Below are 15,849 nucleotides of genomic sequence, written 5' to 3' on the forward strand. Positions count from 1 at the left end.
TTGGAGCGTTTTAAGGATTCACAGGTTACAACCAAATGCTTGGGCCTTTTGGCCACTCGCCTTCCCCTGACTTTTGATTCTCGCTCCTTTCGTGGCCGCGGAAGGGGCAACCAGCCACGTTCGCTTCAAAGCCACAAGCCTGTGCAGCAAAGGTCTAAGCTCGGCCACGGGACCTGCCGAGGTGGGTCAGGGGGCCAGTGGGCGGGTCAGTCCACCCAGCCACCACTGCCTCCAAACCTTCCAAGTCCAGTCTTTCAGGCCCATCAAACGACAGTGGGCGGCAGGATTCACCATCACCTCTCCCACTGGCGCACAATCACTACGAACAGGTGGGTTTTACAAATAGTCTGAAGGGGCTACTCCCTCCCCTTCGAGACTGCTCCTCCAGCCATGCCACCGCAGTACTACCGCATATGGTTCAGTTGGCACATCTTCAACAGGAAGTTGTGGCCCTCTTGGCCAAGGGGGACATCGAGTGCGATCTTGCGCCAGAAGTAGGATGTGGTTGCTACTCCTACTACTTTCTGGTGCCGAAAAAGGAAAGGGGCCTGCGTCCTATCTTACACCTCCAGAACGTCAATCGCTTTCTCCAGAAGGAGAAGTTCAAGATGTTAACTTTGGCTCAGGTCTTGTCTGCCCTGGACCCGGGAGACTGGATGGTAACGTTGGATCTGCAGGACACATATTTCCATATTCCCGTCCTGCCGGCCCACCGGTGTTACCTACTGTATACGGTAGGCCACCAGCACTTTCAGTTTACCGTGCTTCCCTTTGGCCTTACCAGTGCCCCTTGGGTGTTCAAGAAAGTGTTGGCGGTGGTCGCAGCTCATCTGCACAGATCAGGGGTTCCAGCTTTCCCCTATCTAGACAACTACCTGTTAAAGGCTGGCTTGTCCCAGGCAGTCATCTCCCACCTACAGACTATGGCTGACCTCTTGCATTTGCTGGGGTTCTCCAGCAATGTGCCAAAATCGCACCTGATTCCCTCTCAGAAGCTTCTCTTCATCGGAACGGTTCTGGGCACGGCACAGTTTTGGGTCTATCCCCCCGACCGGCGAGTCCAGGATATTCAAGCTATGATTCCGATCAGCCTCTATCCTGGGTTTTGGTCAGGATGACCCTGAGGCTGCTGGGCCTTATGGCCTCCTGCATCCTGCTGGTCGATCATGCCAGATGGCATATTCGGGCCCTACAGTGGGACCTGAAGTTCCAGTGGGTGCAGCATCAGGGAAATCTATCCTAGTATGTCCAGATCTCAGAGGGCACTGCACATCAATTGCAGTGGTGGCTCACAAACCAGCATTGGGTTAATGGCAGATCCCTCTCCCTTCCCCAACCAGAGCACACAGTGGTGATGCATGCATCCCCCCTGGGATTGGGCGGCCACATGGGAGAGGCGGAGATCAGGGGCCTCTGGTCTCCAGCGGAGTCATGACTCCATATCAACCTTCTGGAGCTCCAGGCGATCTGACTTGCACTGAAGGCATTCCTTCCCTCTATCAAGGGTAGAGTAGTGCAGGTGTTCACGGACAACACAATCGCCATGTGGTACTGCAACAAACAGGGTGGGGTGGGATTGTGGACCCTTTGTCAGAAGGCTCTGTGCCTCTGGACATGTCTGGAATATTAGGGCATTTCCCTGGTGGTTCAACACCTGGCAGGTTCACGCAACGCCAGGGCTGACAAACTCAGCCACAGGTGTATGAAGGATCACGAATGGCGTCTTCACTCGGACATGGCGCAAGGTCTCTTTCAGCAGTGAGGAGAGCCTTGGTTAGATCTATTCACCACCGAAAAGAACGCGCAATGTCAGCAGTTCTGCGTGTTGGAATTTCCAAGGCGGCACTCGCTATGTGACACTTTTCGCTGCGAGTGCTGTTGCCCTCTGTTGTATGCCTTTCTGCCTATACCACTTCTGCCCAGAGTGCTGAAGAAGATCAGGCTCGACTGGGCCCAAGTCATTCTTGTGGCTCTGGACTGGGCTCAAAGAGTTTGAAATCCCGAGCTACTCAGTATGACCATAGATCCCCCGATCCGACTGCCTCTTCGGGAGGATCTTCTGTCGCAGCAGCAGGGGATGGTCCTCCACCCAAACCTGTCCAGTTTTCACCTCCTATTGTGGAGATTGAGTGGCGGCATTTGATTCTTTTTGACTTGCCTCCTGAAGTCTGTAATGTGATTCTGGCAGCCATGCGTCCCTCCACTAAGTTAGTACACGCCTGCCAGTGGAACAAGTTTGTGGCATGGTGCACAGCAAAGGCTGTGGATCCCCTTTCTGCCCCTCTTTCAGAGGTCCTTTTGTTCCTTCTTTCCTTAGCTCAGCAGGGCTCTGCCCTGGGAACTATCAAGAGCTACCTTTCTGCTATTTCAGTCTCACTCTCTTTTCAAGTCCCCTGTTGCAAATAGATTCCTTAAAGGCATTACTCATCTTTTCCCTCCTATTCCCTTCGTATTGCCACAGTGGGACCTCGAACCTGGTTCTTGCATATTTAATGTGCACTCCTTTTAACCACTTCATACCTGTCCTCTACATCTTTTAACTTTGAAGACTGCTTTCCTGTGGCCATCACCTCCGCTAGGCAAGTGAGTGAGCTCCGGGCTCATTCTTGTAAACCTTCTTTTCTGTCTGTCCATCCGGACAAGGTTATGCTCCGAATCCATCCAACTTTTTTGCCATAAGTTGTCACAGCTTTTCACATAAGGCAAACCATCACTTTGCCCACCTTCTTCCCGCCTCCACATCCTTCTAGACCCAAAATATGCGCTCTCGTTTTACTTGAATCGCACACAACAGTTCTGTGTGGATGACCAGCTCTTTCTTGGCAACGTTAGTGGCAAAAAAGGCCAGGCTGTACATAAGAGGACTATCTCTAGATAGGCTGTCTTGAGTATTAAAGCCTGTTATTCTCTGGCTAAAAAGGAGCCTCCGGTGGGGCTGCACACCCATTCCACCAGGGCGACATCAGCCTTTACAGCACTGGGACCTTGTGTCCCCCTGCAAGACATCTGTCAGGCAGCTACGTGGGCCGCGCTGCACAGCTTGGACAGCCAAGTCCGGAGAGATGGCTTCTTTGTCCGTTTTGTTCTCCGAGACTTCCTGGTATGATCTTAGTTCGCAGACCCACCACCGCGGTTGGTATTGCTGGGGTATCTATTCTAAGGTAAGGAATCTATAACTACGTGTTTCTTTCAGATGAACAAGCTACTTACCTTCGATAACGATATATCTGTAAGAAACATTAGTTAGTGATAGATTCCTTACCATCCCACTCATCCTCCCTGTTTCTGCGAACTGATTTCTAGGGTTAAGGTCATCCCTTTCAGGGCCCTAGTTTCAATGCATCAGTGGTCAGTATGCTGCATGGCTCTGTGTTCCTGGCGCGGAAAGTCATGTACTGAACTGACGTCAGCGTGCGAGGGCAGCGTCTAAGTAGCTGCCGTGACGTCATTTCTGCGACCACTTCGCTAACGATGGATGCGGAGCCGCACAACGCCACCTTCCGACGCGCAGGGGTACTGCTGACGAAAACTTTGCCGATCCAGTTTGACACCTGGGGTTAATTCTAAGGTAAGGAATCTATTGCTAACTAATGTTTGTTACAGATATATCGTTACCGAAGGTAGTTAACTTGTTCAACAGCTCCAGTGGATTTCTTGTTGTGCTCATGCCTCCCCTCTTGGATGATGTTGTTGTATGTCACATTTCAGTGGTTCTGTCCATTTCATCCTCAGCCGGATGACATCACTGAATAGTGGTGCGATATATAAGATGCTCAAAGCCACTTCTGGCTTCCTGACTCACAGGTGACATGGTTCAGTGCCACCTAGTGCTGGTGAAGGAATACTACTGAACAATTTCCTGATCCATTGTGGTACTTGGGACTACTGTTTACAGAAGTAACTTGCAGGAGCATTCAGAAAGAAGGTAAGTAACTTGTTTTACTCAGTCTGGTTATACATTGCTTTTTGTGTTGAGTATTTCAATTGGGTAATTCTTTCTCCAACAAAATATAGCATGAACAGTTGAAAGAGAAAAGGTTTATTTTTTCTGTATTTTTTCAGGCTGTCATTGTTCACACAACAGAAACTATTCGGCTTCGCTATTTCTTGGACTTACTAGTTGCTAAACAATGGCCTGTGATGTTGGTTGGGAATGCCGGCACTGGAAAGTCAGTCTTAATGTCCGATAAACTCAATAGTCTCAACACGGATGACTATGCTGTGCAGTCTGTCCCATTTAACTTCTACACTACCTCTGCGATGCTGCAGTGTAAGTTATTTTGTGAGAATAGTTCTTACACCAAATGCAACTAAGCTGTTCTTTTGAAACTAGAAACTTGTAATAGAATCAATTTTACTTACTGTCTCTTTGTTCTCAGCTGTTCTAGAAAAATCTCTGGAGAAGAAGTCAGGCAGGAACTATGGACCACCAGGAGCAAAAAAACTTATTTATTTTATTGATGATATGAACATGCCTGAGGTAGACAAGTATGGAACAGTGACACCTCACACACTCATAAGGCAGCACATGGACCATGGACACTGGTAAATTCCCTACTTTGGCAGTGGATTGTTTGCATATGAAATATTCTTTGGCAGCCCTTCAAACTGAGATATTTCATTTATCTCAAGCAATTATAGACAAATGTTAGGTAAAAATAATACACGTCTCTTAAAGAGTAAAAAACTGTGGATTTACTACTTCAAACAGTCTTAATAAATCTAACTTATGGAACATTTTTAGACCTGGCTCTCTTTGCAGGATCACCCTAGAAATGTTTGCAGTTACCCTCCACTTTTTTGCTGAATTATTTTTGTTGGCCCTAGTACTCTATGCACTTTATCACTTCTAACCAGTGCTTAAGTGTTTGTGCTCTCTACCGTAATAATAGTATAGTTTTCTTTCACCCAATTGGCATATTTACTTTACTTATAAGTCCCTAGTAAAGTGGTACTCCCTGTATCCAGGGCCTGTAAATTAAATGCCACCAGTGGGCCTGCAGTATTTATTATGCCACGCATTTAAGTGCCCTTTAGACATGTCTGAGGTCCGCCATTGGAGCATGTATGTGCAGTTTTAAACTGCAGTTTTGACCTGGGAAAAAAGTTTCCCAGGCCTAAACATTCCTTTTTTTGTACAATCAATTGTATTTCAGTTTTGAATGTAACAACAAACAGCAGCATTCAGAGCTACATTATACACTGTCAGAATAGGGACAAAAACACATCACAGTGACATCAAGGCTACACAAGTAAACCCAATAATAGAGCAGACCTCTCCTTATCAGTCTTCTATTACTCCAACCCATTTGCCCCACATGCGGCAAAATTTCTTAGGGCATCCCCATGCGACATAAAGAGGCCGCTCCTGTGCAGCACACCAGTCCACCCCTCTGCGCCAGCGCCCTAGAGTGGGTGCGGTAGTGTCCAGCCAGTGAGCAGCAATGTCCCTTTTGGCGACCACCAACCCTGTATTAAGGAAGAGCTTCTCAGCCCTGGAGCCATCCAATCCGTCGATGATGCCCAGCAGAACACATATGGGATCAAGAGGCACCTCCCAGCCCAGGACCCCTGTCAGGTCTTGTGTTAAAGATTCCCAATACCCCTGTATCGCAGGACACAACCACACCATATGGTAGAAGTTGGCATGGGGATGGGAGCAGCAGGAGCATTGGGCGTCAGGCTGAAGCCCTGCGCGGTGAAGACGCAGGTGTGTGAGATAGGCGGCATGCAAGAAATAAACTTGGACCAGATTCGCTGAAACCGCAATCGTTCTAGGGGCCATCAGGGCGTCCCTCCAATCCTCATCCTCCAGAGCCCCGAGCTAGCCCTAACATTTGTCTCGGAGTAGGGAAAGGGAGTTAGGGGTGTTGTTGGTGAGTGAGTGGTAGGTCCGAGAGATCCCACCCTTCCCCAAATCGCCGGTCATAACTTGAGCCTCAGGCGGGCTATTTTTGGGCAGCGAAGTGCCATCTGGAATGTGAGAGTGAAGGGCGTGGCGCAACTGCAGATATCGGAAAAACTTGAGAGGGATGGAGGGAGTGTCTAGCCTGTGATTCCTGAAAGGATTGTATATGAGTACCGCTCCAGACGTCGCCCAACAAGGTTACCCCGATGAGATCCCATTGCCGGAACCCTGACAAGGAGGCAACTTCACGGAGCCTGGTGCCACACCACAAGGGAGAATATTGAGTCAGCCTCCCTGCCCAGTGAATATGACGTAGTGATGCACTCTAAGCTAGAAATACTCCACACGTGACCTCAGGGAGAGCCTGAGGAACAAAGGCCCGTAAAGCATCCCCTGGATAGAGGAGAAGCCCATGGTGTGAAGTTCCAAGCGATACACCGGCTCGGACCAGCCGCCATTAAACCAGTTGTGGATAGTATGGAGACGAGTTGCTAAATAGTAGAGGTGGAGGTTTGTCATTCTGAGACCTCAGACAAAAGGCGGGATTCGGCAGTGGGCCAGGACCATGCTGGGCTGCCGGCCTCCCCAGAGAAACTTAGTGGCCAAACCCTCCATGTCCCGGAACCAAGACCTAGCAAAGGAGAGATATGTGTTCTGGAGCATGTACAAAAACCGGGGTAAGGTCATCATTTTGTATAAGGCTATTCTGCCCAGAGGGTTCAGGGCAACATGCGCCAACATTCCATTTTTAATAAATATAGTCACCCCTAGGGGAGGTGTTCAACATCCCATAGGGCAGCGGATAGTATATTTAAAAAGTGTGACATGTACTGATACGTTTTACATTTCGTGGTAGTGAAAAACCCTTACATTTGTTTTTCCCTACTACAAGGCCTACCTCTCCCATAGGATGACATTGGAGTTAACTTGTTACATTTTATAAGCTGTACCTTCCAAATGGGAACAGGTGACCAGTTCATAATTGGTCTCTTTAGAATTTTAATGAAAACTCCTCTCTTATGGTCAAGTCAGGTTTTAAATTACAATTGTAAAAATGCCACTTTTAGAAAGTTGGCATTATCCTGCCTTAGCCATTAAGTATCTGCAGCCGGTCTTTGGGTCACATGACCGGGTATAGCAGACAGTGTTTATTTCTCCTAGACAGCCCAGCACAAAAGAGTGCTTACTTGTGACTGGATGAGCCATCACTGAAAGGATGAGAGGGCAGTGCTGGACAGAGACTGACTTACACTTGAATAGGCTGTGTCTGTCTCTACAGAAAGAGCTGTATACCCTCTGTAGTTAGTTTTAAGCCAGGGCAGGCAAGGCAGGAAACCTGTGCACTTCAAAGGGAAACCTCTAAAAGCTTTTTACACTTAAAAGGAGGTACCTGTATAAATATTCAACCTCTGACACCAACTCTTCAGTACACTTCAGGACATGTGAGGGGATCTGCCTGGAAGAAGGGCTGCTTTGCTGCTGATAGAGATGATGCTCGGCTAGACTGCTTGTAGGAAGGTACCTCCTGACTATGGTTGCCCCCAGCTTTTTGCCCTGTGTTTTAGCTGGTTTTTGACATAGTCGACCTGGGATCCTGCCAATCAGGACCCCAGGCCTGCTGCTCTCTCTTTAAAATGGATTCCATGTACCCTAGGTACATTTCCAATTGGTACTGGGCCACCTTATCAGACCCTGTAACTCAGGGCATAGGTGTACCCAGGGCTGCCAGGGGCTGCAGCATGTATTATGCCACCCCTGGCTGGCCTCCTAAATTTGACACAACTGGCTGCATGACAGCTGGGGCAAAGTCGTGTAATCACCCTTTGCTGTAGGTGTAGTATACCTATACCTAACCCTAAAATGGACACACAGATTCCTATCAGTCACTCCTATGGCAGGCCTTGACAATCCTGAAGGCAGAGTGCTTGGAATCGTGTGAGATGGTGCTCTGGCATGAGCTGAGCCTGTCTGCAGCTTGCGGAACCAAGTCCTAATAGCTGTTCCATGATATCGCATACCATATACTCTTAAGTGCATTATAATCCTCGCGGTTAAATGCTATCTTTGGTATTGCTTTATCAAAACATGTCGAGTAAGGTGTCATACGAATTGGAATACTAACCCCTCGCCAATTTTGGCGACGGGGTTAACATTTCACCCTTCTAGAGGGACACGACATGTATGTAACTGTGAACCCCGGTTAAAGTTAACTGAAGCCTCAGCTCCACAAAATGTATGCTGCCACCACAGACACGAGTCTGACCTCCTGCTGCTGGGAGTCCTTCCAGCGAGGGAGGCTTGGACAAAGGGTTTCCTGTCCGGGGCGGTGCTAGCACCATCCCAGACATGGTTTTGTGTATCCTGGGTAGGCAGGGCTTTTCAGGAAGGTGACTGCTGAGTGGCACCCCGGTGCTCACTACGCATAGGCCGGTCAGAACCAGTTCCAGGGGCACACCAGCCCCTGGCCTGGGGAAAGTCCGGCATGGCAGAGGGGTGTAACCACCCCCCTCCTAGTCCCACCCATAGGCAGGACCTAGTCACCGGGTCAGCCCCCTTTTTTAGTATAAAGATGGGAGCGGGCCCCCTGTTCAAATTAGATCATCTTTGGAATCAAGACACGACTTTCTGCGAAAGGACATCAAGATTTCTTCTTCAAGATTCTCCCTTGTGGCTAAGGAGTAGTCACCCTGCATCAAGCGGGCACCATCCTAAGAACACTGCGGTCTGCTGCAAGTCCTTCTTCACGAATCCGACGACCCAGCTCGACGAGACCCGGCTTCCCTGGCACCTCTGACCTCTACTCACCTCTACAGCAAAGCTGAGAACTGTGAGTGCGACGAGACCTCGAGGGACCGACGATCCCCAAGACTGCACGACTTCTTTGCAACAAGCCCACCGAGTCTTCCACTGGTGAGTGCTTTGGGGTCCGAGAAGCCCCAACCCTGAGCAGTTCCAGCACCGAAGATCAGCCCTCCAGCATCTCCACGATCTGCGTGGGGCCCTTCTGCTTTTGGTGCTCACCGCGCTGTGTGGCTACTAGCCGGCTGGCTTGTGGCCTTCTACACGACGCCCGACGACATCACTGCTGCTGGTCTGGTTGCTCCAGACTGGCCCTTGCTTCCTTCTTCAAGAGAGGCACCCCGGACCCTCCTGGTCCACTCCAGACGCCATTTTGAGTCCACCGCGTGGGCTTGAATTTGCCAAGGCTTTGTTGCCCAATCCTGGGTCCAGCGACGCCGACAGCTTCAATCTTCGTGGGACAGCTCGCTCCTTCATCCTGGTCGCCGACAACGCCTCCTGGTCCGTGAGATCTGCGAGCACAGCGTCACCCACTCACCTAGTCGAGGTGGCTACCATCCGGTGCCCTCCTGGTGCCCACTGACTACTGGCTAGTAGTCTCGAACTTGGTCCCCTCTGCTTTCAGGTATCATCTTCCATCGATCCAGGCTTGGATCCATCAAACTTTCTTCACTGGTCGCCTGCCAGCAACTTCTTTCTTCCAGGCTCCTGGTCCATCTACGAGGATTCCCGACGTCTTTTGAGACCTATGCAGCTGCAGCCCCTGGGCTAGGTAACTTCGGCATTTCGGTGCCCCAGCATAGCCTCACTATCCAAGGGTCAGAATCCACTTTCGTTTTCCTCCTACCAGGTCGGGTTCGCCCGAGAACACTAACTTTGTCTTTACTAGCTACCATAGACTTTGTCCCGCATCACGCGTGAGAGTGCACACTCTGCACCCGAGTCCCCTAGGCCTCCTGTAAGTAATCTGAAGGTTCTATAGTCAAGACCTAGCGATTCCAAAGCCTATTAGTACTGTACTTACCTGCTAGTAATTTTGCATTCCACTTTCAGAGTATATGGTTTTCCGTGCCCCTCGGGCATTTGTATATACTGTGCTAACTTAAGTATTTTCGTAAGAGTTTTGTTTTGTGCTTAGTACCCTGTCCTCATAAAGAGTACAGGGCTGTTGTGATCCTTAATAAATATCTTGTTTATTTTCATAACACTTGTGTGGTGTCCTTTCACTTGGTGTTCAAGGGGTATATGTGTGGTAAACAGCTGGCTTAACACGCCCTCTCGAGTCTTTAGCCTTAGACTGCTCGTATCCACGCTACTAGGATAGCTGGTCCATAAGGTTGACTTACAACCAATCATCAATAAGGGTTGCTGGACTGATACATAGTGTTCACTAGAATAGTGAGCACTGCATATCAGGCCACCTTCTCACATTGGTGAGCAGCGGTTGGGATTTGAGCTTGCTGTTGTTTTACCACACGTATCCTAAGAATATCTTGTTGAAAGATCACATAAGTACTGTTAGGTACATATAACTTAGCTTAGAATACTCTGAGTTCTACTGAACCAGCTGTTGCAGCTCCTCAAGGCTTAGCACACCTTGGCTGCAACTCTTAGCAAGGGATCAGTAGGCAAACACATAGTGTAGGTAGGTGCATCACTTACACCACACTAGAATCAGCATGTCAGACAAAGGAGGATACTCTGAGTATCCCCTTGTGTCAGTGGACCCTCCACAGGTCACTTCTAAATATGCTGCTCTTAGCTTCCATGAGATGAGACAAGTGTGTACCCTCAGGAAGCTAAAACAGGGGTCTAACCCCACAACTTCCTTTCTGATTGGTCTCTTAGAGACTTATGATGCCAGGAGGGCTGGTAACCCAGACCCTTCTAATCCAGATGGGAATATGCCCTCCTTACAGGGACCCTTTGATAGCCAGGACCATCCCCTCCAGGAAGCAGATGATGCTGAGGATGAGGATGAGGACCAGTTGTCAGGGGATGAGGCAGATAAGGGACAGGTAGAAGTCAGTAGACTAACCAGGTCCAACTTAAGCAGACATGAGCTTGGTACTGGGGGACCCCTGGGCCCACTCTCAGGTCAGCTTAACATTGGGAATGGACGAGTTAGGTCTCTATCAAGAGGCTCTAACAGATCCCTTCGAACCAATGGCTCTCTCAACTCTTCTCACAGAGGGATGTCTTCCCCTAAGAGGAGAGAGTATGAAGCTGAAGAAAGGGCAGTCAAACTGAGGATTGAAAGGGAAGAACTTGCCCTGGCCAAAGAGAGACTTGCCCTTGCTAGAGAGCAAGAATTATGTGGGCTACAGCCCACTGGTGGCAGCAATACACCTAGCAATAGGGAAAGGAGTTTTGATACAAAGCACCTGAGTAAGATAGTGCCCCCTTTAAACAAGGGGATGACATCCACAAATGGATTACTGCTTTGGAGAGAGCCTGCACTGTGCAGGGTGTTCCCCAGAGTCAGTGGGCAGCTATCTTGTGGCTCTCCTTTGAAGGCAAAGGTAGAGATAAGCTCCTCACCACAAGGGTGGAGGATGCTAACAATTACCAAATCTTGAAGAATACACTGGTTGATGGGTTTGGTTTAACCACTGAACAATACAGGATGCTGTTCAGAGACACCCAGAAAACTCAGTCTCAAGATTGGACTGACTTTGTTGATTGTGCCACCAAGGCTTTTGAAGGCTGGCTACTGGGTAGTAAGGTTACTGATTTTAAAGGATTGTATAATCTAATTATGAGGGAGCAAATCTTAAATAATTGTCAGAACCAGTTATTACACCAGCACCTGGTAGACTCTGATCTGACCTCTCCACAGGAATTGGGTAAGAGGGCAGACAAATGGGTCAGAACCAGGGTTAGGCCTAAAAACCAGGGTGGTGACCAGAAAAAGGAATCAACCAAGCCTCAAGAGAAGGGTGGGGATAAATCCACAGAGAAGACTTCCCAAGGGCCCCAAAACTCCAACAAGGGTGGTGGGTCCCAGAACACTCCTTCAGAACAGAAGAAACCTTATTGCCATACCTGTAAACAGGTGGGTCATTACAAAAGTGATGCCAGGTGCCCTAAAAATGGCAATAAGGGAAATATACCCCCAGGTAATACTCCTAAACCTCCTGTTACCACTAGTGGTAATCCCCTAGGTGGTGGGAGTGCCCCCAAGAATGTGGTGGGCATTACTTTGGGCAATCAGGAGGACTATGGCCTAGCCAGGTTCCCTGACCACACTCTTGTCTGTGAGACTGGCATGGGGTTTGCCAACTTCACTACTGGACCCCACCTTTTGGGGAAGTATAGACAAGAGGTTTTAGTGAATGGTCAGAAAGTTGAGGCATTCAGAGACACAGGGGCCAGCATCACCATGGTGATTGACCATCTGGTCCCCTCTGCTCAACTGACCCCTGGTTTTACTTATCAGGTGACAGATATTCATGGAGTGAAGAGAAGGCATCCCATGGCAGTAATCAAGCTCAGCTGGGGTAATGTCACAGGGCCCATGAGAGTGGCAGTGACAGAAAACCTACCTGTAGATTGCTTACTGGGGAATGACCTGGAACTCTCAGCATGGGCTGAGGTGGAGCAAGAAACTCACTCCAGAATGATAGGCCTATCCAGACAGGTTAGTGGGGCAGTAATAGCTACAGCCCCAGTCCAAGCACCATTCCTCCCTGAAAAGGTTGGAAGGGCAGTGGTAGTCACTGCCCAGGCTCAGACAGACTTTCCAGAACAGGATAGGAGGGCTGTGACAGTCACAGCCCAGACACAAACTGAGTGCCCTCCTGAAAAGGTTGGCAAGGTTGAAATGGTCTCAGCCTCTACTCAAACAGATAGTGAGGTTGTGAAGCCTGAAACAATGGATCACTCCACTCAAACAGAGAGCATTGAGGAGGAAGAAGAGTCTTCCCCCTCCCAGACACTAGGTGAGAGCCAGCCTCCTCAGGGAACTGACTCTACCCCTGTTGAAGGAACTGCCCCAGAGGTAGTCAGGCCTAGCCTGGCAGAGCCCCTGATGGCAGTGGACCCTTCCCAGGTGGGACCCAGTCTGGAGCAGGTAACCTGCACCTCTCTACCCTGCCTCAGTCAGCCCAGGGCTGAAGAGATCAGGGAGGCCAGTGGTGGACCCCAAAGGGCCCCCTGTCCAAAAGAACCCCTTAATCAGCAGATTAGGATCACTGAAGCTGGTAAACCTAGCCAAGTGAAAATAAAACAGACTCCTGAGGGATCCCCCTTAAAAGTAGTTAGGGACCTCCCACAGCTGGACACTGTTGAGCACAGCCAAACATGGGGCCTCAAAACCCCAGACCTGACCTGTCCCTCCAGTAAGCCAAACAGAGGGACTCAGCCTCCAGCTTTAGGTAGCCAGAGGCTGACCCTGAGAGCTCAGTGCATCTCAGCTAAAGAAAGAAAGGCACACATGATGAATGGTGATTGGAGGAAGTTGAGCCCAAAGGTAGAGGAGCCTCACTTCAGTACTCCATCCCAGCATCAGCCTTTTACTTTCCCAAGACACACCAGAGACAGAGATTCCCTATGGTGGAGACCCTCAGATACCCTTAGGGTGAGGGGTTGCCTAGTGGACCATGACACAGGGGGAAACCAAGCCAGAGCTGGTCCTTCCTTATATGGCCACTTAGGTAATAGAGGCTTACCTGGACAAGGATAGCCTTATCTCCTTTCGTTTGGCGGGGGGTTGTGTAGGAAGGTACCTCCTGACTATGGTTGCCCCCAACTTTTTGCCCTGTGTTTTAGCTGGTTTATGACATAGTCGACCTGGGATCCTGCCAATCAGGACCCCAGGCCTGCTGCTCTCTCTTTAAAATGGATTCCATGTACCCTAGGTACATTTCCAATTGGTACTGGGCCACCTTATCAGACCCTGTAACTCAGGGCATAGGTGTACCCAGGGCTGCCAGGGGCTGCAGCATGTATTATGCCACCCCTGGCTGGCCTCCTAAATTTGACACAACTGGCTGCATGACAGCTGGGGCAAAGTCGTGTAATCACCCTTTGCTGTAGGTGTAGTATACCTATACCTAACCCTAAAATGGACACACAGATTCCTATCAGTCACTCCTATGGCAGGCCTTGACAATCCTGAAGGCAGAGTGCTTGGAATCGTGTGAGATGGTGCTCTGGCATGAGCTGAGCCTGTCTGCAGCTTGCGGAACCAAGTCCTAATAGCTGTTCCATGATATCGCATACCATATACTCTTAAGTGCATTATAATCCTCGCGGTTAAATGCTATCTTTGGTATTGCTTTATCAAAACATGTCGAGTAAGGTGTCATACGAATTGGAATACTAACCCCTCGCCAATTTTGGTGACGGGGTTAGCATTTCACCCTTCTAGAGGGACACGACATGTATGTAACTGTGAACCCCGGTTAAAGTTAACTGAAGCCTCAGCTCCACAAAATGGATGCTGCCACCACAGACACGAGTCTGACCTCCTGCTGCTGGGAGTCCTTCCAGCGAGGGAGGCTTGGACAAAGGGTTTCCTGTCCGGGGCGGTGCTAGCACCATCCCAGACATGGTTTTGTGTATCCTGGGTAGGCAGGGCTTTTCAGGAAGGTGACTGCTGAGTGGCACCCCGGTGCTCACTACGCATAGGCCGGTCAGAACCAGTTCCAGGGGCACACCAGCCCCTGGCCTGGGGAAAGTCCGGCATGGCAGAGGGGTGTAACCACCCCCCTCCTAGTCCCACCTATAGGCAGGACCTAGTCACCGGGTCAGCCCCCTTTTTTAGTATAAAGATGGGAGCGGGCCCCCTGTTCAAATTAGATCATCTTTGGAATCAAGACACGACTTTCTGCGAAAGGACATCAAGATTTCTTCTTCAAGATTCTCCCTTGTGGCTAAGGAGTAGTCACCCTGCATCAAGCGGGCACCATCCTAAGAACACTGCGGTCTGCTGCAAGTCCTTCTTCACGAATCCGACGACCCAGCTCGACGAGACCCGGCTTCCCTGGCACCTCTGACCTCTACTCACCTCTACAGCAAAGCTGAGAACTGTGAGTGCGACGAGACCTCGAGGGACCGACGATCGCCAAGACTGCACGACTTCTTTGCAACAAGCCCACCGAGTCTTCCACTGGTGAGTGCTTTGGGGTCCGAGAAGCCCCAACCCTGAGCAGTTCCAGCACCGAAGATCAGCCCTCCAGCATCTCCACGATCTGCGTGGGGCCCTTCTGCTTTTGCGTGCTCACCGCGCTGTGTGGCTACTAGCCGGCTGGCTTGTGGCCTTCTACACGACGCCCGACGACATCACTGCTGCTGTTCTGGTTGCTCCAGACTGGCCCTTGCTTCCTTCTTCAAGAGAGGCACCCCGGACCCTCCTGGTCCACTCCAGACGCCATTTTGAGTCCACCGCGTGGGCTTGAATTTGCCAAGGCTTTGTTGCCCAATCCTGGGTCCAGCGACGCCGACAGCTTCAATCTTCGTGGGACAGCTCGCTCCTCCATCCTGGTCGCCGACAACGCCTCCTGGTCCGTGAGATCTGCGAGCACAGCGTCACCCACTCACCTAGTCGAGGTGGCTACCATCCGGTGCCCTCCTGGTGCCCACTGACTACTGGCTAGTAGTCTCGAACTTGGTCCCCTCTGCTTTCAGGTGTCATCTTCCATCGATCCAGGCTTGGATCCATTGAACTTTCTTCACTGGTCGCCTGCCAGCAACTTCTTTCTTCCAGGCTCCTGGTCCGTCTACGAGGATTCCCGACGTCTTTTGAGACCTATGCAGCTGCAGCCCCTGGGCTAGGTAACTTCGGCATTTCGGTGCCCCAGCATAGCCCCACTATCCAAGGGTCAGAATCCACTTTCGTTTTCCTCCTACCAGGTCGGGTTCGCCCGAGAACACTAACTTTGTCTTTACTAGCTACCATAGACTTTGTCCCGCATCACGCGTGAGAGTGCACACTCTGCACCCGAGTCCCCTAGGCCTCCTGTAAGTAATCTGAAGGTTCTATAGTCAAGACCTAGCGATTCCAAAGCCTATTAGTACTGTACTTACCTGCTAGTAATTTCGCATTCCACTTTCAGAGTATATGGTTTTCCGTGCCCCTCGGGCATTTGTATATACTGTGCTAACTTAAGTATTTTCGTAAGAGTTTTGTTTTGTGCTTA

General features: G+C 50.0%; 1 protein-coding gene across 1 annotated transcript in view; it reads left to right on the plus strand.

The window, feature by feature from the left end:
• DNAH17 (dynein axonemal heavy chain 17) overlaps positions 1 to 15,849 on the plus strand; it is a 15,539,113-nt gene that overhangs the window by 9,476,084 nt on the left and 6,047,180 nt on the right. The window contains exons 48-49 of the mRNA XM_086931082.1: positions 4,063 to 4,270; positions 4,380 to 4,545. Of these exons, the coding sequence (XP_086787208.1) occupies positions 4,063 to 4,270; positions 4,380 to 4,545 (374 nt within the window). The remainder of the gene's footprint in view (positions 1 to 4,062; positions 4,271 to 4,379; positions 4,546 to 15,849) is intronic.

The sequence above is a fragment of the Lissotriton vulgaris genome, chromosome 7 (genome assembly GCF_964263255.1).
Source record: "Lissotriton vulgaris chromosome 7, aLisVul1.2, whole genome shotgun sequence".
Taxonomy (NCBI): Eukaryota; Metazoa; Chordata; class Amphibia; order Caudata; family Salamandridae; genus Lissotriton; species Lissotriton vulgaris.